This window comes from Rattus rattus, chromosome 7, assembly GCF_011064425.1.
Source record: "Rattus rattus isolate New Zealand chromosome 7, Rrattus_CSIRO_v1, whole genome shotgun sequence".
Lineage (NCBI taxonomy): Eukaryota > Metazoa > Chordata > Mammalia > Rodentia > Muridae > Rattus > Rattus rattus.
In genome coordinates, this window is record NC_046160.1 from 101,763,268 (window position 1) to 101,789,738 (window position 26,471).

At 46.6% G+C, this 26,471-nt stretch overlaps 1 protein-coding gene across 3 annotated transcripts in view; it reads right to left on the minus strand.

Annotated features, from left to right (window-relative positions):
• Positions 1-26,471, minus strand: part of Adck1 (aarF domain containing kinase 1) — a 99,613-nt gene that overhangs the window by 58,484 nt on the left and 14,658 nt on the right. For all 3 annotated transcript variants that reach the window (XM_032908224.1, XM_032908221.1, XM_032908222.1), the window contains exon 4: positions 1,381-1,584. In XM_032908224.1, coding sequence (XP_032764115.1) covers positions 1,381-1,584 — 204 coding nt within the window. The remainder of the gene's footprint in view (positions 1-1,380; positions 1,585-26,471) is intronic.

The following is a 26,471-nucleotide window of genomic DNA, read 5'->3' on the forward strand; positions in this document are numbered from 1 at the left end:
TCAGTTAAAAAAAAAAACAAAAAAACAAAGCAAGCATAACCTAGATAAGGTCGTTTGCCCATTAAACACTGATTCCTACACACCTTACTATTCTGGTGCTGCGGGTCCAGAGAAAATGGACTGTCGTGGTCTTTATCCCTAAAGATTTTCTGATGTGCAATGGAGTGGCCTGATTCCAATCAAGCTCCAATGTAGCACTTGGAGGGGGCTGAGTTATGAGGGCCTGATTCTGATGGTCTGGGGATTCCGACGGTCTGGGGAGGTCAAGGACTTCCCAGGACAACTACAGCGTAGATGGGATAACAGCACCTAGCTTCCGGCCTGGCATCCTCGAGATGGATGGGCAGATGGACAACTGGCCCAGAATCACTTGGTGGACAGCGACTATCATAGAAAGTATTCCAGGCAGAACGGGTGCACAGTGTGAGCGGATGGGCGGAGCACAGGACACCCGCCTCTGTTTGCTCTCCATTCTACCTATAATCGTCATGCCGTGTAAGGTGGACACTGTGGTCTTCCTCATTTTACAGAGACGGTCAGGTGACCAGAACACATAACTTGTGCAGGGTCTAATCCAGAGCCCTAACGCTGGCCACCAGGACCCTCCCATGCTGGAGCAATCATAAAACATGTGGGTGGCAGGGACCAGGAGTGTGCAGGTGTGCACTGAAAGACTTATTAAACACACACACACACACACACACACACACACACACACACACACACACACACACACACACACACCCTGGCTGGATCTCACTCTGTAGACCAAGCTGGCCTCAATCCACTTGCCTCCATTTCCTAAGAGCTGGAGGAGTCATCAGAGGCAACCAACTAAATAGAGCCCCTTGCACCTTGGGCGTCAGATAAGAGTAAACGTCCCATCCCCGGGAGAGCAAGCAGGCTGCATAAGCGTCTGCCAGAACCTTCCAGAGAATGCCAGTGCAATGAACTGGATGGTGTGCTGACGCCATCTTAGCACAGTGTGCTACCCCCCACCCCTCAGCCGCAAGATGGAGTCAGTAATAGTTCTCACCTCACACTTGCTGTGAGGACCAACTCTGACAGTGTAGCACACAATAGTTATCAGCGTGCAGTAGACCTCCAGGGGCTGACACACTGAATTAGATTGAAGCAGCCGAATCCTCTTAGGTTACCAGCCAACACTGTGGAATACAGACGTCTCATATTTCAGCTAGTATTTTTTAGTGATGGTCTCTGAGGCTCCTTCTAGCTTCTGATTTAGCACTGAATATTGCTAAGACATTTAATCCTGCATCAGTGATGGAGTCTGGGCCCAGGCAGCAAGAACTCGGCTGCAGCCTTTTGTAAGCCTCTCTTTTCAATCTGGTCCCTCCCTGCTCCACAGCAACAAGGTACCTCCTTGCCCAGGTCTTCTCGGATGACCTGTCGGACCTCTTGCATGCTGCTCTGTGGGGCCTGACTGTGCAACACCTTCAGCGTGCTGGTGTACTCCTCCGGCAGCAGGTAGTCCAGAGCCCCCAGGTGCTGGCCCACCTTGATGAAAGTGCCCCGGTTGGCACAGCAGAGTTCACAGAGACGCCTGGCAGAGCGGAGATGTACCTGCAGGAGACAGGCAAGGCAGATGAGTGAGTGCAGCGTGTTCCCTGGACAGCATCCCACTCTCCTGTCTCTCTGCTCAAACACCTTTTGTTACTCCCCCATGCCCAGGGCAGGTACGTACACACACACACACACACACACACACACACACACATGTACACACACATATACACACCACACACACACATGCATAAGTACACACCACACACACATGTACTTACATAGCACACACACTATACACACACATATACACACATACACACGTGCATACGTACACACAGCACACACACATGTACACACCACACACACATGTATGTACATACACATAGCACACACACACGTGTACACATACCACACACACATGTACGAACACACAGCACACACACACATACATACACACATACACACACATACACACCCATATACACACACACATAATATACACATGCGTACGTACACACACCACATACACACACACATGTACACACATATACATACATACACACATGCATATGTACACACATACCACACACATGTACATATATAGCACACACACACTACACACATACACACACATATACACACATGCATACGTACACACAGCACACACAGCACACACACACACATGTACTCACACCATACACACATGTACATACACAGCACACATACACACCACACTCTTTTTTCATCTTTTACTTGAATGTTCTCCTCAGTGCAGTCAATTCGAATCTCACAGCAAGCCCAGCCTCTGCACACAGCCTGGAACTCCCAGTCTCCTCCCGTTCCATCAAAACTCCCCACAAATGATATTCCCAGCTATTAACCGAGACTAATACACTGACGCGTTCAAGGGTGTGCCGAGCTAACACTTTTGACACCTACTCCTCAACCATCTAACACTTCGGGTCTGTTTGCAACTCTACTACGACAGGATAATAACAGTAATAACAGTAAATATTGGCTATTCATATATATCCTATATCTTTTAATCCTCAGAGTAGTTCAGGGAAACAGAGTTGATACCTTCAAGATGAAAATCAGTTGTCTTATTTAGAAAATAGAAATGAATCCCCGGTCACAGGCTACAAGACACTGAATCGAGGGCTTTATCTCTCATATGGAGCAGACTGCCGGGCAGGTTGTCACCCTGATGTGACTCTGTCCTAATAGAGCTGAGAGGTGTCCCCACATGCACCTTAGCTGCTCCTGCTGAGTCCTCAGTCCAGGTCCAGCCAGTTCATGAGATGAGGTGGGTCCTCAATTATAGGAGCTGCAGCTTCTAAGGAAAGAAGTGCCTTACATAGAACTTAGGAAACAGTGAGTTCCCGTGTGCTGTGGGGACCTGCTGCTACCTGCTCCTGCCAATGAAGTAACAGAGGAGTTTGAGCACTGAAGGTGAACTTACACTCTCGGGTGCTAAGAAGAATAACAATGCAATTGACAATAAAGCCAGGTGAAGCGCTAACAAGGGTGGGAGAAATGTCTTCCCGAATAATTAGCTGCCAGGGGAGCCACCCAGCAAACGGTTGCTTTAGATCCACAGTTCTCAACCTGTGGGTCACAAAAGTTTTCACAGGGGTCACCTAGGACTGTCAGCACAAATATTTACATTGTGGTTTGTAACGGTAGCAAAATTACAGCTATGAAGTAGCAACGAAAATAACCTTAGCTGTGGGACATCACAACAGGAGGAACTGTACTGAAGGGTCAGGGAGCTAGGAAGGTTAAAAACCACTGCCTTAAATAATAAGAAAAGCACACTGGGGGACTGGAGAGCCAGCTCAGCAGTTAGAACATGGCTGCTCTTGCCGAGGACTTGATTTGGTTCCCAGCACCCACATGGCAGCTCACTACCGTCTGTGGCTCCGATTCCGGGGAATCCAGCACCTTCTTTGGACCGCCATGGGCACCTGGCACATACTTGGTGCACATCCACATGTGCAGCCAAATATGAAAACACATAAGATAAAGTAAATAAACATTTTAAAAATTAAAAAAAAAAAAAAATCACTGCAGCCCTAAACGGCCATGTCCCAGGTCTAGGCTGTCTTCAGGCCCATGGGGATCTGGCCATTTCTAACCTGGTGAATGGCTGATGCCCATTGTGACTCATTCTAGGGGAAAACTATGTTCCTAGAGCTCCACTCTCAGTGGAGTCCTCCAGCCTTGACACAGACAGGGTCCGAGAGGCACCAACGGCAGTTGTTTCCTCTAGCAGGAGACAGTGAGGAAGGAAATAGTCCTAATTTGGAGAGCAACCCGAAAGGACTTAGAGTTCCGAGGCAAGAAGAGTATCTTAAGAAGTGGAAAACAGGAACTAGGGGTGCAGTTAAGCTGGTAGAACGCCTATGTGGCATCCATAAGGGTTACTTCAACCCCAGATGACAAAGCACTGAAAGCAGCCAGTGCCAGACAGCAGAAGGATGTGTGGAACTGGGTAGAGCAGGGGCCATAGCTGGCCAAGGCTAAGCTGTAGTCCTGAGATGTGGTCAGTGTAAGTGAGCTGCCAAGAACTTTGCTGAGTCATCAGACCCAGCCTTATTCTCTGCCCCTCATCTCTGGGAGTAGTTGCTGTGTGTCCTTACTGTTACCACCATTAGAATCTCATTGGATCTCTTTTAGGGCTTAGTCATCTTCCACTACTTAATAATTCTTCATATTCAATTTCCCCTGTTCAAATTACTTATGTAATTAGAAACTGGGTGATACACAGTGTTAAGCCCTGAAATTAAATTTGCAATGATTAAGATGAAAACTGAAGGATTTTTCAGATCAAGGGAAAAATGTAAGCTACAGTTTGTGTGTGTGTGTGTGTGTGTGTGTGTGTGTGTGTGTGTGTGTATGTGTGTGTGTATGTGTGTGTGCATGCGCGTGTGCGCGCGCGTGCGCATGCTGGTGCACACTCCACTATGTATGTGCATCCTGAAGGCTGAAGCATGCTTGTATGTTGTGGGGTAGCCTGGGTGCATGTGGGCCTGTGTGTGTGTCCGTGTGTGTCTGTGTGTCTAGGTGTGTGTATGCACAAGCTGCTGGCAGACCTGTCCGTTGTAGTTTTTAACATCTACATATCTCAGTTGCTTCCAGTCCTTTAAAAGCCTTGGCCTCATCCTGTGCAGCCCTTCCAAAAGGAAGTGGAGTTCATTGTCCATCACCTGTGACTTGAAACAGAGGCAAATGGCTATCTCTTGACACAAAGGGATGGTCACCTTTAAACAGTGCCCGAGCAACACAGAGATCTTTGGTTCATTCAAGCCTGGGGAAGCCAGGCAACCCTGGCTTATCTGTTACCTGGGATATCAATCAGCTCTTGGGTACAGTAGCTGTGTATCTACAGTATGTTCTGTGTACCTCAGGGTAAGTCACTTAGATACCAAAAACATAGACTGGTGACAAAGATATGTCATATACCCACAAACCCAGGAGCCAAGAAACTGAGTCAGCACCTACTGTATATTACACCCCCATTTCCACAAAAGGAGCCCTGAGGTCACCTTCATCCAGCTTCTAACACACACACAGTTACACACACTCACACATAAACACCTACACACAGAGACAGAGACAGAAGCAGGGACAGGGAAGGAGAGAGAGAGAAAGAAAAGCATAGCCACTTACTAAAAACAAAAGATATTCTGTTATGGTGAAAATGCAAATGTCAGCTAACAGAGTGACACTCAGACCTCAGGGTCCCTGCTCTGGTCCAGCTCCCATGGGTCCACTGACTGCCCTTTTGGATCAGAAGCCAGGCTCATTCCAACCTTCAGGAAAGTTACTGACACAGTACAAGCTTCTGGCTTTCACCCACTCCACTTGGCACCGCACAGTGATGAGCTACTGACAGCTCGGATTCCATGGGGCAATGAATGATTCTGTCTTCCCAGGATCATCTTCCAGGATCTCCTGACCTCTTCATCCTCCTGATTCTGATCCTTAAGCACACATCCATGAACACGCACCCTCAGAAGTACAGGAAGGGTGGGCTAATGCTGACCACATACTGCCCACTGAACGTCCTGGGACATGGAGATGTTCCAGTCTAGGGCCTACACAGGGGCTAATGTGCACCTGAAATGTGGCTAGTGTGGCCGAGAAACGGCCTGTTGAGTCACTAAGATGAACGATTACAGGGAAGACTTTTAAGGAGCTAGTGGCTGCTGAAGAGGACCACTGAGGCCTATCAGCCGGCAGCAGCTGTAAGAAATGCAAAAGTGTTTATCCAGTGCCCTAGTGCAAGTACACGCCTACCCCACAGTATGCACTCAAAATACAAGATTTTTAACCTATATATTACTTCTGGAAACTGGATCTCTCCCTCCCAACACTCTCTTTTTCTCTGTATCCCTCCTCGTGCTCCATCTGTCTCTGCCTTTCTGTCCATCTCTGATCTCTGTCTCTGTTTGCCTACCTGCCCCCCTCCTCTGTGTGTACATGGTGTGGTGTGTTTCAGTGGACAACCCCAGTGGCCACTCCCCTTTTGTATAAGACAGAGTCTCCTGACAGACTGGAGCTTCACCAAGCAGATAAGGCTGGGTGGCCAGTGAGCTTCAGGGATGATCTACCCATCTCCATGGCTCATCTCAACCTCACTGCGATCACAAGCACACATCACCATGCTCACCTTTTCATGGTTCCGAGGATCACATTCAGATTCTCACACTAGCAAGGCAAGAACTTCACCAATGGACCCATCCCCCCAGCCCCAGAACAGAGGTCTCTGATAGGTCCATAGAGATGAAACAACTCAGAGTTCAGTGACGATCTCAAAGTCTCACAGCTAGTAGAAGAGTGGTCCAAGCCTTCATCCTCTAGACACTCAGCCCTGTATCCTCTGGGCCATGTGCAAGAAAATGAGCTTTGGTGGGGGTTTTGTAAGTCCTGGGACTACAGTGTAGATGTCACCAAATTATCACCTGAGCAGTAAACATAAGTCCATACAGCCAAATCTGTCAGCAGCAGGAAGGTAAGTAAGGTAACAACCCAGTCACTCCACATGACAGGCACTGGATGGTTACCAGGTTAGGAAGAGAGGTGGCCCTGACAGTTGGGTGTATTTTAGAAGGATACAAAGGATGTGCTCACCCCTAAACAAGCAAGGAGGGTCATGTAACTTGCTAGTCAATGGCACTGACACTAGAGTCAGGAAGACTTGGGCCCTAATCCTAATTTGTCCCTCAACTGTCATCAAACCTCCATAAGTTGATAACCCAGAAACTTGGTCTCTTCCTGAGCAGAAGGGGGGACAATAATTATGCTCACCACTGTGGCTAAATAAAGTAAGACCTAAAGTCAAGTCCAGGCCCCTGTCCAGCATACAGCCAGTGTTCAAAAATTAGCAGAGAGACACAGAAGGGAAACAAATCAACCTTCCCAGGGAATGAAATGTCTAAAACTTAACAAAACAGAGAGTTCCCAAAATGATAACATACAAATGTCTGAAAACATTTTTTAAAATGTTAAACGTCTTTAGCCATCAGGGAACTGAAAATTAAAACTACTTTGAGATCTCATTTCATCCCAGTCAAAATGGCTAAGATCTAAAATACAGCCAAGTGGTGGTGGTGCATGCTTTAATTCTAGCATTCAGGAGGCAGATGCAGGAGAACCTCTGTGAGTTCGAGGCCAGCCTGGTCTACAGAGTGAGTTCCAGGAGAACCAGTACTACATGGAGAAAGCTTGTCTGGAAAAACCTAATATATATATACATATACACATATATATACATATACGTACGTACGTACATACATACATACATACATACATACATTCATTCGTACAAAAACATCTATCTCCATCCCCTGGGTCCTATAACCTAGTAGAATCGAAAGCTAATTTCACAGACTGTCACGTAATGTAAAGCATCACTATACAAAAAATGAAAATAGCACCTGTAGCCCACACTTTCTAATCCCACAACTTGCAGGCTGAGGCAGGAGGCTCATGAGCTTGAGGCCTATCTGGGCTAACTAGAGAATTCTCTCACCAAAAGTAAGGTGCAGGGAGGGATGGGGAGGGGGAGTGGAAAGATAGAAACACACAGAGAAATGGAGTATTATTCTAAATGTAACTTCAGGGTCCCCTCAGAGATCTACCAATTTCTATGACTACCTTTGACATCTGGTACCCATTTACTCACTGGACACCAGCTGTGCCCTTACCCAGTACCCAATCACTGGTCAGCTGGATGTACGGGCGCAGTGCCTCCTCACCAAGAGCCCAGCATCTGCCTCCCATCCCCAGTGAACTATCACGGAGCAGCTGGCTGTGTCCCTGCCCAGGCTCCTTCCTTTTCACTCCCAGCTCAATAACATGCCTTATGATTACCTCATTACCAATAACCTTGCTGTAATGAGTTTTAATCTGCCTCGTATTAATTAAAAGCATTGTTCTTAGAGAGCTTGGTTTGTGGTTTGAGAGTGGGGGACAATGAATCACTAATAAGATAAACTCTGTGCTGATTAATTACTGATTTGAGCCAATGGAGCAGAGGCCCAAGAAGGACCATTCTCCTTTCCTGCCTGAATCCCTGGGCCCTACCTCCCTGAACTTGGCAGAAAGGAACCAACACCAGACTGAATCCATGGGGGCCACATCAGAGCTGAGCAAGGTTTGGGGATGTCATGAAACACAGGAACACATACACAAGTACCCCACAGATGATAGGAAGAAGTAGGGGACAGTGAAAGGCAAGGCTATAGACTCCTAACAGAGCTGACTAAGTCTTGAATCTGATTGGGTATATTGCACGCATGTTTGGCAATATCATAATGAGCTCATTACACTGTATGGTTAACATATGCCAAAGAGGAGGAGGAGGAGGAGGAGGAGGAGGAGGAGGAGGAGGAGGAGGACGACGACGACGACGACAGCACGACGACGACGACGATTTTTAACAGCGGCTTATTTATTTATTTACGACGGCAGCATTTACGCGACGGCATTTACGCGACTGGGAGGAGGGGCGAGGAGGAGGAGGAGGAAGAGGACGACAACAACGACGACGACAATGATGATGATGACGACGATGACAAGGACAACAACGACACTGAACTACAGCACCAGCACCATGGGTAAGTCACAGAACCTCTCTCAATTTGGTCTTCAATAAACAATATCTACCTCATGAGGTTGCAGGCAAGTGAGGTCACATATGTGCTTAGAATAAGTATTTCTGTACTTGTTCTAAGGGGCCCTGAGAAGTGTTTTAATCAAGTATAGTAAGATGCAAAAACACGGACGCATTTATCATGAAGGAACTTTAAGAGTTTTTAGTCACAATCCCTGGAAGTTATGGCATGCTACATAGGGCTACACGGGAAACTACCAGGGTAGGTACAAAGTATGGAGAAAAGCCTTTGCTGTGGGCTCTATAAGAAAGATGGGGGGGTTGGGGATTTGGCTCAGTGGTAGAGCACTTGCCTAGGGAGTGAAAGGTCCTGGGTTCAATCCCCAGCCCCCAAAAAAAAAAAAGAAAAAAAAAAAAAAAAAAAGAAAGTTGGTGAAACTGCAAAAAACAAAGGGGAGGGGGCGGAGGATTACCTTGGGCAAAGCCAACCAAATCTAAATTCCGAAAAAAAAAACCAAAAAAAAAAAAAAAAAAAAAAAAATGGGGTGAGGCAGGACAGTTTAGGACTGACTGGCTTAGGTCATTACTGCAGGCTCTGGGGAGCGGGAGCTATGCCGTTGTCTGGGACCTGGTCCTGAACACTTAGATCTAAGAGAACGAGGCCTTGACTGTCTTATGAATGGAGGTGGCTGGAGAATAGGGTTCTGCATCAGTTGGTTTGCATAAGGAAGTCATACTGCCAGCTCTCTCAGAATCAGTTACCGAGAGGAAAAGCCCTTCTGGTGCCCACAAGGACACCCAAAGCTCCAACGATAACAGAAAGTTAAACACTAGCTGATATGAGTCTCTAGACTGCTCCCTCAGCGGTCTCCCCAGTTCTACACACCAAGAGTGCACAAACCAGCATCGCCTACCCAGACTGCTCCCCTGCCCTGGGCGGATCCAATAGCCTCTCTGACATCACACTAGTGTCCAACCCGTGCCTGAAACATAGCGTGTCCTTCCCGCTACACCCAAGGCCATAAAACGTAACCCCTACATCCCAGTCTTCCCATCTTAGGAGATGGCAAATCTAAACTTGGGGGGTCTCCCGGCCATAACCGTAATGTCCTAGAAAAGAAACTTCTGTTACCTTCACATTCTCATTCAAAACACAAACCCTATGCATCCAGAAATGAAGGGAGAAGGAAAGAAGATGAAGCCTACAGTGGCCCCAGTTTGCAGCGGAGTCTGTGAAAAACACCCTTGAGTTGATGGAGTTAAGCCCAGAAAGAGTTCACAGTCGAAGAGAGAGACGTAAAGAGAAATGATACTAAAGAAAAGCTGGCGATGTGTGCAGGGCCCATCCCGGGTACTCAGCTTAAGGCTCATCAGCCTGCACGCGTGCAAGACCTGCCAGGGTCCAGACAAACCCCGAAAGACTAGAGCTAGGTACCAGGACTCACGTGTGGCATATTCTTACCATCCAGCCTGGAAAAGCACAATAATTCATACCCGCAAAGTTCTGGCCTCGGTAGCCAGAGATATCCTAAATACTATCTCAGTCCAACTAACAAATACTAAAGCAAGACCTGAACAAGATCTATCCCCCCCCAAAAAAAAAAACTTAAGAAGGCCTCAGATCAAAATTTAAGAATGTCCATTGCAAAAATATATAATACCCAAAAGGATAAAACGCAATCTCTAAAAACTATTGGAAACCTCACAGATATGCAGACGACGGAGAAGGCATGACATACTACGTCCTGAGAAGAGGGACAGATATCAAACAAAATCCACGAAGATGAAACCAATGCTACAGTTATCAAAGGACAGCATTAAAGCCAGGCCGGATGACACAGGCCTGCATTCCCAGCACTCAGAGGCAAACGATCAGACCCAGGCTCAAAACCCTGTCTAGACTAGAAAGTGAGTCTAAGCCAAGGTAGGCTTGTGAGGTGGTCTGGGTGCATAATGCCACCGTACGTCTAAAGAAGAAAGACAGGCTAAAATGATAGTTTCCAGACCAACAAGTGCATGTCCACAGCTCCTTCTGTAAGGGCTTTGCCAATGCTGTTCGATCACAGCAACAGAAAAGCAAATAGCCACAAAGAGTCTCGCCATGTAACTCCAGCAGGCACGGAACACGCCATGTAGACCAGGCTGGCCTCCAACTCACACAGACCTGCCTGCCTCCTTCTCTCAGGTACCACCATGTTTACCTGGCCTTCTTCAAACACGGCTTCCGGGGACTGAACTCAGATCCTCAGGCTTGCGTGGCCATGAGCCATTTCCCAGACCAATGCCCATATCGCCATAGGGAATGGAGTTTGAGGCTGAAGGGCTTGGTCTCTAGAAGTGGAACTAACACTGCCAACAATAATTTAGGGAGGCATGAAGCAAAAAAAGAAAAAAAAAAGTTGTCTCGGCTTCCCTGGAATCCCAACACATAACTCAAGCACTCAGCAAACAGTTGCAAATTTAAGAGTATAACAGTGTTGCTAATGGCAACTCGGGGTCCCCCCCCCCCGCCAAAGAGCCTGCACAGATGCCCACAGGAGTTGGGGACCTGCACTTGTCAATCTGGAAAGTATCCATCTGGGAGCTTCGTGGCCAGAAAAGCTACAGAGAACCCTTCCCTCCATCTGCCCCTTAATCACACACAGTGAGAAAATGCATAATTAATTTGTTCTCACAGTTGCTCGGCGACCGGAAAAGTGGGGGCATTTCTGGAATGGCTGTTACAGACAAGAATAACAAATGCCAAGGCCATGAGCAGAATAGCACACCCAGACAGCCTGCATCCCCTCTTGGCTCACTGTGCTTGTACAGGATGCCCGCCTGGATGTGGGATGACAGTGTCTTTTTCACATCTATACAGCCCTGTACTCTCATGGCTGACAGCAGAAATCAAAGCAAACCCTCAAAAGATATGGGCGAGAAAGCCTTACTCCTAGAAGGACAGTGAGGACGAGCAGGTTCAGGGGCATGTGGAGAGCATCTAGGGAAAACTGACCTCGGGCAGTGGCTAGATGATGTGACTTCAACTTGAGTGGGTCTGAAATCAACTAAGAGAAATGCTTCCCCAGAAGAGTTATCTGAAGCGGGAGATTCCCAGAGTGGACAGTACCTTCCAACAAAAGCCCAGATAGAAAGAGCTGAGGAAACGGCAGTGCTGCTTTTGCCTGCTTGCCTTTGCTTCTTGTGGCTAAGTGCATCTACTACACTGCTGTGCTGCTGCCACCACCACCACCACTATCCTTCAGAACACAGTTTCCTGAGCCTTCCTAGGAGGGCTGGAGATTGGTGGGTCTCTGGGAGTCTTCTAGGCCTTTGGAGACTGGAACTGCAGAAGCATCCATCCTCCTACAGTCAGAAGCTAGAGGGAGGGCTCTCAACCTTTCCAGTGAACAAACGGCCATTGTTGAACTACCCAACCTGTCCTGGTCAGCCAGTCTAATTATACCACTTTGTATACATCCGTGTTCTGTCTTCTGTTCTCAGCAGTTCTCAGCCTCCAGGTCGCAACCCCTTTGGGAGGTTTTACATCAGATATCCCGCATATAAAATATTCATATTATAATTCATAACAGTTATCAGGTAGCAACGAAATAATTTCATGGTTGGGGGTCACCACAACAATAAGGAACTGTATTAAAGGATCGCAGCATTAGGAAGTTCAGAACCTACAGACTCCTAATACAAATGACATTAACACTTGTTAGTCTAATCACATGCATTAATGACACTGTGATTCTTTAGCAAAGTGTCCTGGTTTAGAAATGTATACAGGAATTATAGCTTAAAATTCTTCAGAGATAAGTAAACATGATTCAGGGCAACATATTTCAGGCGGAGGTGCCAGGTACAACATTCATTTTATTACTCTCTGTGCTCTGTAATGACATTTGGGATTTTTCATAGTGAGATTTGTTTTCCTAACAGACCCAACAGCAGTTCACACCCTGCAGAAGAAAATCAGGCTGCTAATAACCCCACGATCCTGAGACAGGGGGATGAGAGGGACACTGCCCAGGTACTTACATAATGGTAATCACACTGTGGAAGCTCTGGGAAGAATGACAAAGGCAGGGGAGCCCTAGAGAGAGAGAGGGGCATAAGAACGGACCAGCTGATGCTGGCCTTGAAGATGGGAAGGGCCAAGACACCTGGGGCATCTCTAAAAACCAGAAAACAACTCAGGTGCTCTCTTAATTAGGGTTTCCATTGCTGTGAAGGGACACTATGACCATGGCAACCCTTACAAAGGACAACATTTGTTGGGTAGGGCTGGTGCACGTCTTTAACCCCAGCACTCAAGAGACAGAGGCAGGTGAATCTTGAGGCCAGGCCGGTCTACAGAGCAAGTTCTAGGACAGCCAAGACTACATGGAGAAATCCTGCCTTGAAAAACAATTAAGTAATTAAGGAAAGAATTTAATGGGAGCTAGCTTATATTTTCTGAGGTTTAGGCCATTATTGTCATGGCAGCACACAGGCAGACATGGTGCTAGAAAGGAGTTGAGAGGTCTTCATCTAGATCAACAGAGAGAGAGAGTGACACTAGGCAGGCTTAAGCATCAGACTTCAAAGCCCATTCCTTAGTGACACGTCTCCTCCTACAAAGCCACACCTACTCCAAAAGGCCACGCCTCCTAAAAGTGCCACTCCCTGTGGGCCTACGGGGGTCATTTTCATTCAAATCATCAAAGGTGTGGTGGCACACACTTTTAATCACAGCAGAAGCAGGGGCAGGAGGATCTCTGTGAGTTCAAGGACAGCTTGGTTTATACAGTAAGTTCTAGGCCCGCCAAGGTTTCATAGTGAGACCCTGTCTCAAAAAAAGGAAAGAGGGAAGGAATGAGGGAATAGAGGAGAGGAAGGGGACAGAGGGAGGGAGGGTGGGAGAGGGAAGGAGGGAAGGAGAGAAGGAGAGAGGGAGGGAGGGAGGGAGGGAGAGAGAGAGAGAGAGAGAGAGAGAGAGAGAGAGAGAGAGATTAGAAAAATCAAGGAGATGGACTCTTCTCTCAGAGACTCCACAGGGAGCGCCAACTGCTGACGCCTTCATTTTGTCCACACAGAATCACTCTGGGCTTCTGACCTCCAGTCCCCTAAGACTGTATTGTTTGAAGCCACCATTCAATAGTAATTTGTTACGGCAACCATAGGAAACTATCATAGCCGCTGTCTTGAAATGCTTTATTTCTGGATTGCTGTTTCTAAGTGAAATCTGACTGCAGTGAGTCTACACTGGGATATTTAGCTCACACACGTTCTTGGAGGCTATTACCTATGCTGTGGCACACTGTCCCTCCCCAACCCCAGCCTCCCTCCTCACCTCTACCCTGCAATCTCTGAAGCTCTACTGAGGGTGGCTTACATTCTGCCATTGCCCTGCAGCCCTGCAGGGAGGCTGCTTTAAGCATGGTGAGAATCACACAGGAGCCATATCGCATCTAGCCCCATCCATGGCTAGAATGACTACAGCGATGTCAAAGGTCACATGACAGAGACTTCCACCGCTTTCGGGTGCAGACCCTGACCATGTACCAGCATGGGGGCTGCAAGCTCTTGAGAGTGCCCATCATCAGTGTGGCAAGGTAACATAGACATAGGAAAGGAAACCTGCTCACCCTCTGAACAGAGCCCAGGGAACTACGAAGCCAGCTCTGGTCCTCTGAGAGCCTCCCAGTCTCTCTTGCTGGATAGCTCTTCAGACACAGCCCAGGTCAGAGAGCCTCCTCAACCTCGCCTTCATTTGTCCCATGACTACATTTTATCTTCTTTAGGACACTTAGCAAGAGTTCAAAATATCTTGCTCCTTCTCTCAACAAAGAATATAACTATACCTACTATGCTGGGTATATGATACAGCAGCAAGAGAGACCAAGTCCCTGTCTTCTTGGAGTGGATGCTCTTGTGAGCTCCACAACTCTTATTCACCTCATCTCCTCAATAATGGACCACTGACCAAAAGTAATAAAAAAATATAATAATTTAGCAGGGCAGTGGTGGTGATAGTACACACCTTTAATCTCAGCACTCAGGAGGCAGAGGCAGGTAGATCTGAGTGAGACCAGCCTGGTCTACAAAACAAGTTCCAGGGCAGCCAAGAGTACACAGAGAAACCCTGTTTCAGTGGGGGGGAAAGTGTACCACCATATACCCAGCATCCCACACAGTGGCTGGCATACGATAGCTGTTCACTCAATGACTATATTAATAGTCACTCAGGGAGGCTGTGTCCAACAATGAAGCTAGCATGGAGATGTCCCTTATGATCATTGAGACGGTCAGGTTGGAGACCCGTCGCCAAGTCCAGAGGGAGGGAAAGCCTAACAATAGGTTGGGGGAGGTGTGCAATATAGATGGGGAAGAGGCAGCACCACAGTTCCCAAACTACTTTGCCTTAAATTAGCCTCAAACATGTGCCGCTGTTGTCAGTCAACAGTTTATCTGTATATTTAAGCAAAATTATTCTGCTAATTGGACATATGTCTCATGGCTCTACGAGGCAGAGTCTATTAAAAAGTCTTGCTGTAACAGGCAAAGCTTGGCGAGGAGTTTTTACTTGGGGACAGGAAAAGCACTGAGTGGATTTTAATTTGGTAGAAAATAGCTGCTTGGGGCCACAACAGTGAGAAGCAGGAAGAGCAGCCTGGGACTGCTACTCTTAACGAGCAGTCAGACAGCAGTAGCAGCAGCAGCAGCAGCAGCAGCAGCAGCAGCAGCAGCAGCAGCAGCAGCAGCGCCTTCCTCCACACCTCACTAGTAGAGCCAGGTCATTCCCATGTTCCTATTTTAGAGGTGCGGCCACTGAGGCAAGAGTACCACAACCACCCTACCTGCCCCGGTGTGAAGCTGTCCTCCCAGTCCCTGAGGCCTGACCTCTTGAACACATTAAGGTATGAGAATTCCTAGATCCAGGATGAATGCCCCAAAAGGCTACAGAAGAAATGACTACAAGCTGAAGGCACGGAGGGCGGCAGGGTGCAGAATGTCGAGACGTAGCAGCTGTCTGAGGAAACAGGAATCCATGCCTGTGAGACTGTGGGCTTGCCTGTGAGTCCTGGATGCTCACAATCAGGAAGGTTTCGGAGGGGCTATGTACCATGAAGCCCAACTGAGCTCCTAAGGTGTGCTTAACAATAGCCTACCTGCTTCTCCCCACCCACCCCACCCCACCCCAAAAAAAAAAAAAAAAAAAAAAAACAGAGCCACATCTTAGCCCGTGGGGCCTGTAGTTGTAACCTTATTTGGAAGGAGGACTTCTGTCAACATTACTGAGAATTTTCAGATGTGATCAGCCTAGACTATCAGGGGACGAGGGAGATATGCCTACGCCCAATGTCCTTACAAGAAAGAGAAGGGAAAATGGAGGCAGAAATTGCAGGGATAAAGTCATAGGGCTGCTTGGGGCTTCCAGAGGAAACCAAAGATTCTTCCCTAGGGCCCCCAGAACTAGCACGGCCCTGTTATCCTTTGACTGTAGACTTCTGACCTACATGGACTGTGTTAAGTCATTCATTTTAAGTCATTTGTAGGACGTTCACAGGGAGGTAGACAGTCACTTACCTAACATGTGCCAGAGCTCCCTCATCTGAAAGGGGGCTGGCTGGGGAAGAAGGAATTGACTGGAGGACGGACACAGCAGAGCTCAGAGGGAGGGGGAGGATCAAGAACGAAATATAATGACATATGCATGAGGATGACATTGGGAAACCCCATACTTCATATCTAACCTAGGACATTTACTTTTTTTAAGTTTCTTTACAATGAGAACAGTGGTATCTACCTTGCTAGATAATCAGGGAGTCAAGACAGATTACAGTCCTGAGCATCATATCAGTCTTGTAATTAGAGTTCAGTCCATGTGAACACCCGCTCTTGGCATCAGAGAACCCGTCTCACCTGGCTGGGATGCATCTAAGATGGGCAACAGCAGGTAGACACTGGGTTTCTGCAGTTCCTGCCCTGCTGAGGGCCTTGCATTAGGCACAGACTCTGCAGTTCTCTGTGGGGAATGGGATGGTCACCATCCCTACCACCCATGAAGCCAGGAGGCAAGGACAAATTAAAAGCAGCCTCATAGGTGCAGGCTGTGACGTTGCTACAGACACACACACACAGGTACTCAGCCAGTACAGTCAGAGCTTAGCACCAGAAGTACAGGGGCCTGATTCAGGTCACTAGAGCCACAGCCTTTGGAAAGTGTGACTGCTTCGGAGCAGTAGAAGTAAACCCCATCCCACCGGGCTTCTGTGAGCCGGATCCAGTCCCAGGACATTAAAAAAGAAAAAGAAAAGAGGCGATCCAAGAGCAGAGTAGAAAGAGTGACCAGACTCAGCAGGGGAGAGAAGGCAGCAATGGCAGGTGGGGGCCGGCCAAGGTCTGGCCCAGCATCCGCTACAGGTGGCTTTAGGTTTGCTTCCCAAAAGAGGACCCAATGCCACTGAGGAAAAAGAGGTGCAAAAGGCAACTATAGATAGGACATAGAATGCTATTAGCACTGCATCAAAGAAGAGAAAAGCCCTGCAAGACGGCCTGGCAGGTAAAGATGCTCACTGCCAAAACTGAGCACAGGTTCAAGTCTCAGCTCCTGTAACTCCAGTCCTAGGGGATCCTATGCCTTCTTCTAACCTCAGTGGGCACCAATCAGACACATGGCACACATACATACATGTGGGCAAAATATACAACATAAAATAAAACAACTAAATCTAATTTTTTTTATTTAAAGAGAAGAAAATGAATTAGTGGTATAATTTTATCAATGTTAGTTCTTAAATGTTCCATGTGTTTGAAAATACAAGGGTGGGCTGGAGAGATGGCTCAGCAGTTAAGAACACTGTTCTGCAGAGGTCCTGAGTTCAATTCCAGGCAACCACATGGTGGCTCATAGCCATCTGTAATAAGATGTGATGCCCTCTTCTGGTGTGTCTGAGGATAGCTACAGTGTTCTCATATACACTAAGTAAATAAAACTATTTTAAAAATGTGTTCCTAAAATACAAGAGCTATATGCAGATATGAAAAAATAGGGCACTATCAATGCATGGTCCCTAGGCCACTAACAAGCCTAGATCAAGTGAGAAGGTACTAGCATGTCCTTGAACCTATAGAGAGGCCACCACAGGTAAGCCCAGTCTCTGGGGGACACTGCAGTCCTGCCATGCTTTCCCCACAGGAAAGTCAGTGTGGCCCCTAAGTCTCCCAGATTGAGCCAAAGCCCACTCCTGTGGACCAACCCCAGGATCCGACAGGCTTCAGGACCAGGGCCCCTGGAGAGAACTGCATGGATGTGTGGTGCTCAGAAAGACTTGGGGACGCAGGTCAAAAGGAAAGTACCAGCCCAGTCACAGACTGCCTCCCTCACCCCAGAGAACCAATCCTCCGGTGACCCCACCCCAGGACACTACGTACAGCTCAGGCTCTGAAGAATTTATCAGACTGTGAGAAAGCCAGTCACAGAGATATCGAGGATTCAATTTCCCTTCCCTATGTTTGCACGCAAAGGCTCAGGATAACAATAGAAAGCAGAGAAAGGGGGTCTGAGGGGCACAGGGTGTGAAAGTCCACTGAAAACAGGCCACACCAGGTGGACAGGCACTGTATGTGCAGAGGGAGGGTGAGACAATGACGCAGTCCCCAGGCTCCAGATGAGGCTCCAGCATAAAAACACACGCAGGGCTCCTGCACCCCCAGCTGGGAACCAGTCGCTGACAGGGGTTACCTTAGATCCACCCCTCCATCTCCCCTATGTGCTGCTGGTGAACTCTTCTGTTAAGGTTCACAGGAGTGGGGAGTCTCAATAGGGCATGACGCTAACTCTTCCTTCTCTTCTGCTTGGGACAGAGGATCACTGATTAGATTGGTGGGTGGCAGCATGGCCATCTCACTCACACTTCCTGTCTTCTTTGCTTTCTGGATCTGCTTAACTGCCTAAGAGCCCAGCCTCCCCCTCCCCACAAGCCTGGCTTGTCCATCCACGAGCCTGGGTAAGGAAGTCTATCCAGTTAGGAGGTGATGACAGCAAGCTCACCCAAACCTCATGCTACAACCCAGCATTTATCAGTAACACAGCTGACACTGATCGCCTCCCTACAGCACCCTGTGTCTCCTTGGCTCTGCTTCTCAGGCAAAAAGAGAATGGATTACCCACTACCTCCTCAAGTCTCAATACCACAGTAATTAAGAGAATACACCCCGCTGAACTGAAGCACCTCACACAGGCCCAGCCGTCTGCTCAGAACATAAGGTAAGGTCAACTGAAAGGCTTAATGGGCATGGTAGAGTCAGGATCAAGGCCCTTTCCTGTGTTATGACATCCTCACCCCCATCTCTGTCTCTGTCTCTCATATTTGGGGAGGGGAGGAGGGTCCTATCTGTCTCTGTCTCTGACTCTATGTGTGGTTATGTATCTGTCTCTGTGTGTGTGTCTATCTGTCTTTCTGTCCCAGTCTCTGTTTCGTTTTGTGATACATCTGTCTGTCCCACCCAACCCACCCGCACCACACACACACACACACACACACACACACCCACACACACACACACACACACCCCACTAACAGAATAAAAGCTAAAGAAATTTTCAGTCACTGGTGACTTTAAACATTCTAATTCACTGAAGGTTTTACAAAATGGTACGTGAGACTGTCCCATGACTTTCTGCTCCACAATATGAAACCTGGCCTCAACACCCTCAGTGACTTGGCAGTAAACCCATGTTTGAATCTGCAGTGTCCCCACAGGTTGATGTTTAAACAGTCTATTCTCAGCTTAGGTTGCCGTTTTGTAGGTGGTAGAGCCTTTGAGAGGTGGGGCTGGACTGGCAGAAGGTGGCTAGCAGGGGGGCTTTGAAGGTTATGCCGGCTTCCAGTTCTGGCTCGAGTGCTCTGCTTCCTGTCTGACTGTGTGTGAACGGTGCTTCATGCTACGCTGCCTTGCATGGCCACCATGATGGACTGAAATGTCTCTGACACCCTGAGCCAAAATGAACCTTCCCTCCTGTGACATGTTTCTGTCAGGTATTTGCTTACAGCAACGCAAACGTAATGAAGCACACTGAACTAATCTCTGTATCTAGCTCATGGACAGTCCCCCAAATCTTACCATGAGCCCCAGTCAAAATCACTTTGCCCCTGAAAATACATGTTTCCACTTCACCTTTCCAGAGTCAGCTTCAGTCCTGCCTTAATACACTACCTCACCCATCTGAGGCCACTCTGCTCTGGTAGGCCTCAGGGGTCTTGTCTGCCTTTGGACGTCTGTCTCTGGCCACACCACCAGGCATGCACCTGATCTCATCTGCCTTAGGCTGTCTAGAGTTAAACCAAATAGGAAATGTACTAAGAAAGTAAATGGCTGGTTTCTTACTGTCAAAGACAAAAGTATCATATAAGGAACTGGAAAAATCCAAACGAATCTGGGACTGGAAGAAAGAGAAGGGTCTTTCTTTCTCTGGATACCCTGGGATATAGAATCCCAGTGTATCAATTTAGATGGGGTGAAGAAAGCAAGAAAAGGAAGGAACAGGCTGGGGAGATGGTTCAGACAGTGAAGCAGCACGGTGTAGGCCGTGAGGCCCTGAGCTGGATCTCCAGAACTTATCTGAAAGCCTTTGTGTGACAATGTACACAAACAATAAAAGAACTGGGCAAACCCCTGAGGCTCACTGACCTGCAAGCCTGGCTGAGTCAATGAGCCACACGTGCAGTAACAGATCCGGTCTCAAAAAGTGAGGGTGGAGCTCGATCAAGGAAAGACATCAATCGTCAATCTCTGGTCTCCAAACACACAAACACTCATACACATACGCATACACAAACAAGTTCAGACATTATATACACACGCAACACAAACATAAATAAATAACTAAGGAGCCATCAAGGTTACCCTGTGTTTCAAGTTCTCATCCACAAAGAAAGTAATTCGGTACCAAGTCTCTCCTCTCTGTTCATTCAACAGCTAAGGCCAAGATCATTGCTACATTCTTACAGAGGGAAGCAGAGGTGCTTGGTAAAGCTGACCAGGTAAGAAGGCTCCTGATCCATGATGGCTCCGTTTCAAACCTGGACCACACAAACTTCTCCCTGCATCATTCCCCTTGGATTCTTGATCATCCTGTGACCTAACAAAATGCCAATCATACTTCAAACTCAGACATCCTTCTCCAAGAGTTCCCTGTATTATCAAGACTCATGGGCTTTAATTAATATTAAATGCAAATCACCTTAGGCAATAAAAAGAACCTACTGAGGATATAACCGGGAAGTCTAGTGAGAGAGCGGCTTCAAGTCTGACTCAATACAGGAACTCAAAGAACTCAACTCTTCAATACCAACCTCACCCACAGTGGCAAGATGGCCGCCACCAGAAACAAGCCAACAGCCTACACTCTCAGTTAACCCGACAGAAAGAGAAAGTGGAAATTCCAAAACAAATAATGTTAACTGGCCTAAACTGTCTCTAAAGACCACCTCTAAATCAAGGCAAACTCATACAATGTGTGAGGTTGCTTGAGTGTGGATGGGTACATTTATGTGAAGAGACAGACAGAAAAACAGATAGATGACAGACACTAGACAAAGAGACATGGACACATAGATCATCAAAGAAAAGTCCAGTTGTTCCATATGAAGAGGGTACCCACTACAGCCCAATCTTCATTCAGAATCAGCTCCATCCTGTCCTGTCACCTCCAGCCTTTGACTGGATGTCTACACTCAGAGCGATGTCCTTCTGGAGGGTGAACAGTCCAGTCACACAACCCTCAGTTACAAGCCTCTAGGCATCAGGAATCCATTCTCCAAAGCCCATCCTTAAACCCTCAGCTGCCTGGCACTGCACCATGTGCTTTCTCTTCTTCTCCATGATGCAGGGAGTCTCAGAGCCAGCCTGCCAGTGCCAGTCACTGACTGCCGCAGCCATGGCTCTAACACACTCTAGAACCCAGGGATGCCAGCTTGAGCAGTGACACAATGATGCTCAGCCTCCTTTATCAGCCACGATGAGAACTCTCCTGCAGTATTTAATCACGCTCTTCTATGCCTGCTGGAGCCCCCTCGCCAGGGGCCACGCCTAGGAACCAGCCTATAGCCTGTTATCTGGTACATCCAGTGCTGCCTTTGCATCAAAGGCCTGGCTGCACCTTCCTCATCAGGTCCCCATTGCTGCTGTGGGTTGCCCTGGTGCTGTTTACATGCTGATGTTAATTCTGCTTCCTCTAGAGGGCGAATACTCAGGTCATTTCATGTGAACCTTCTCCCCATTTTAAGTGGTCAAATAAAGGCTACAGCCTGTGATTGGGCAGTGGAAGGGAAAGGTGGGGCTGGATGTTTTAGAGAGTGGAGGAAGAGAGGGAAGGAGAAGAAGAAGATAGAGGAAGAGGAGGTGGAAGGAAGATGGAGAAGAGCCACATGGCCTGGAGAACCCACAAATAACAAGGATCTCAGAGCTGGGGAATTGAGTAGTGTAGTGGTCGATCTGCCCAATCTAGGCATGCAGCTTATAAATCTTGTAACTGAGTTGTGCGTTTTTGGCATGGGCTTACTGAGGTTGGAAGTTTACTGCAACAAACTGGCACCCATCATGCCCATCACATTGATTAGAACCCAACGAACAAGAGCTAAAAGTCCACCGCCCCTCCTCACCACTCCCAATAAAGAGCTGGGGCAGCAATCTAAAGCTGCAGCAATGTGTGGATTGACAGCTGACTGGGTCTGAGGGGCCTACAGAGAACTGCAGAGAGGTCCCTTCCCCAAGCCCCAGGCAGATGCTACAGCCAGGGGCAGCAACCCAGCCCTGAGCTGGACTTAGGCAGCTCCAGTGTTAGATTCCCAGGGAGGGACAGGGGACCCTGGAGCACAACTGCCTGGCAGGTAGTCTTCTAGAAGACACAGTGAGCTGATTGGAGCATCTAAGCCCCAGGAAGCCTTTCCTTGCTTGTTTCCTACAAAGGACAGCCAGACCCACTCTCCCCAACTGCTTGCACTGCAGGCTACCAGAGATCAGTGTGCACTCTGCCAGCAGCAACCCAGACAAAAGACAGGGAGCCTGCTCAGAAGCACAGAAGTCTCAGGTCTTTCTACAGTCAGCCCCTCTCTGGGAATAAAAGAATCTGAGAGGACTGCAGTGTCCTGAAATGAACAGCAGAGGGAGACAAAGGCACAAAATACTCCAGATCAGGTAATATAAAATTATAAACTGATTATATATATATTGATACTTAAACATGAGAAACACAATAAATACCTTTTGGGCTTTATGGGAAGTTATTTTGAATGGGTCAACGGGAATGAATTTAAAAGAAATAGACACCTTGAAATTTACGGTTCTCAAAAGACAGAGACCTAGATTTAAAAAAAAAATTATGTGCCTTAAACAAAGGATTAGAGCCAACACTAGACAAGTTCATAGATGAGACTGAGCAACAGAGAGGTACACTTAAGACTTGGCAGCATGGCCTAGAGGAAACACTAGAACTGAAGGCACGGGAAATTATAGATCATAATAAGTGACAGAAAGAGGAGAACAAAGGTGGGAGACAGGAGCTGGAAGAGATGCTGGAAAAGAGGATTCAGCAATTCACAGACCAGACTGAACAGCAGGAGACAGAGATACAATCTGGAAGCAGACGGGAGAATAATTTACTAAAGGTAGTAAGTAAGGCGGATGCCACAATATCAGAACCACGACATGAATGAAGTGTTAAATGTGGAGGCAGAACCTCGAACAGAGAGTACAGGAACTCAAGGAACAGCAGGAGGGGAGATATGAGCATGGGCACAGACCTGAAGGCAGGAACTTAAAACTTCAGTTGACAAAATACTCAGGTAGAGACACAAGGTACAGGTAGAGAAAGCCAACCAGTGGTTATTAGAGACAAAGTTTAGTTTATCTGCTTAGTGTACAACAGAGACCTCCAGACGATGATCTTACACAGGGTTATCAGGAGCTAGAATGGCAGCCCATGGATGTGTTAGGACTGAGAATATTTAAGCAAACTGTCACTAATTTGGGGATGCATTCGCCATTTCCAAAACAAATCCTGACTTCTTGAGCTATTAAAATCAGAACAATCCCCCAGGACTGGAAGGATATGGCAAAAGCAACATTAGAACCTGTGCCTCTCTTGCAATGGCTCTCACGGTGGAGAGAAGAGGTGAAGGGGACAGCACAACACAGTAGAGCCAGTCGGTAGGTGCAGCAGATATTAAGCCCCACGGAAGGTGAGGTTAGGGGCATTGAATGAAAAAAATGCTTTAGGGAAGAGTTAAAAACGTCTTGCCAGGACGATTTCTCAGGATCTTTGAATATGGTCTACTTATGGGATTTCTTTGCCTGGTATAGAGCCTGAAAGAGGCTTATACAGTAAGTAGACAGAGATATGAAATAATAATTTAGGCCTTGTTATCATGAAGGTCAGGGCACGAGACAGCGGAAATACTGTCTTGTCCGTTAATGTTTGTTCAGATTGCTTTATCTGCTTTGATTTGTTTATCAAAATGAGTGTGGTTTTGAGTCTGGACTTGGGGTGTTTGGGTTGTTTTTTTGTTTGTTTTGTTTTGTTTTATTTTTGTTTTTGAAGGAAGTCTCTGCATTTGTGTTGAAAGTAAAGGAGACTAGGCTCTGGACCCCTTCCAGAGGGCTAAGGATCAGATATGACGGGAAGACCCCCTGGAGAACTAGAAACATTTCGAGAGAATCAAACAGGACAGGTAAAGAATCTTCGTGCCGTCCTTCACATGGCATGGATGAAGACTTCTTACAATTGATTATTAATAAAATTGCCTCATAAAAAGGCAGCTGCCTTTACCTGCTCAAACATGGAGAATTCATCCTTAACCGATCTGTGCAGCCTGCATAATTCACATGAATATCTTAATGGTACGAAAATTTTGTTTATGAGATTCATGTATTACCGAATGTACAGCTTTGGTGAATGAGATTCATCCTCAGAGATGCTGTACTGACCTGCTTGGGTCCCTGCTTCTGGTTGCTGGCCAGAACAGCTTTGGGGTTTGCCATGGAATCCAGGTCATCTTACTCATCCAACCTTTCAGACGGATCCGGTCAGAAGTTCAGTCAAGCTCTGAACCTTCCAAATATGCAAAGACTGAATAATAGATTTTAAAGCTAGCTTTCCTAAACCTAACCAAATTTCTAATTTCCCTCACCACCTCTTTAAAGCATTTTTTTTGTTACCCCTATTCAGCAGGAAGAAGTTATGAAGAGTCATCAGCCCAAGTCCCTTGGGCTGGGCTGGATGGTTCCGGTTATTCTATGAATTATAGATATATTGTCATTTTAAAGGATATTTTACAAATGTAGCTTTGAAAAGGGAGGATATCAGAAAGCTTAGACTCAGGGATTTCTACCTTTCCTTTCCTCTTCTCTATCCTTCCTTCTTAGGTAAAGGAAAGGGAGTGGAAGAGCAAAAGGGAGATATAGTAATATCATAGAAATTAGAGGAATAGACGAATGGGGATAGGTTATCAAATTTACCCTTAAACAAAACATTGTATAGCCATATCTTACATTGGTAGAAATCTTTATAATTGATGCAAATTGAAGTTACACTTTTACATTGGTATGCAATTTATAGATTGATACAGATTTAAGGTTTTCATTGGTGTGAATTTCTTATATTCGACACAAGATTTATAATTAATATTGTTATTCCTTGACAGCCATCATGCTTGTGCAACTCAACAAGAATACACGGCTTGGGCCCAGTCCTTCTATAGCTGACATTACAAACTGTTTGGGATGATCAAGGAACACAGTTAAGGGCCAGACAATAAACTTGTGGCTATATTATATTCTGATTTAATTATAATAAAGTGTTTTCAATTTACTCAAATAGAAGTGATTAAGAATAGTTAAGGTTTAATGGTTCAGATATACTTTGCATAGACAGATAGTCTTCAAAGGTGCCCGAAGTCCATAGAATATGACATTTATGGCCATTTCTTTATTAAAGATCATTTGACCAGAGACTTGTCTGCTCCTGAAAGCACCCTTTCTTGGTTCAAAGAAGAAATTGAACATCAATGGAGTTGTTCACAAGACAACCACTAGGCAAGAACTCCTCAATTCATCTACAGTCAAAATACTGTCCAAGAAAAGAACACACTATGAGGAATGGTCAACTGGTAGCTCTGCTGAGACAGGGTAAGCAGTCCTTCATAATTCTGCTTTACAAAGGTCTGTCAGATGATCCTGGGCCAGAAGGCTGAAGACTGATGCTCCAACATTTTGAGGAATGAGAGACTGTCCAGGTAGTCAGCTATCTCTACAAATTCATTAAGTTTTGGAAAATATGTTTTGTGCTTCTTATATTTTCAGGTAATATTAGTCGTTCTCGGATTTCTGACAGGGTTGAAGACTGGTTGTAGTCTCATAGTCAACTCAAGCTGTTTAGCATTGAGAGAGATGATGTAGATTTGAGAGGATGGTTTTCCGATGGTAATACAAGCTAAAACCAGACATAATTCAGGTGTAGAATCATAAGCCTTTTAAGTTAGGATCAATGGTAGAGTGCTTTATCTAAATTGGCAAATATGATGGACTGGGTGTTAAGTGTATCTTATACTTGATAAATTGCATAATGGTAATAGTTGTGCTCAATTTATATCTGAGAGAAAAGAGCCTTTTAATTGGACAAAAGTGGGGAAAATGTTGTGGGTTGCCCTGGTGCCATTTGCATTCTGATGTTAATTCTGCTTCCTCAAGAGGGGCTGCCCTGAAGAGGAATGGATCACATACTCAGGTGAATTCATGTGAACCTTCTCCCCATTTTAAGTGGTCAAATAAAGGCTAGAGCCTGTGATTGGATAGT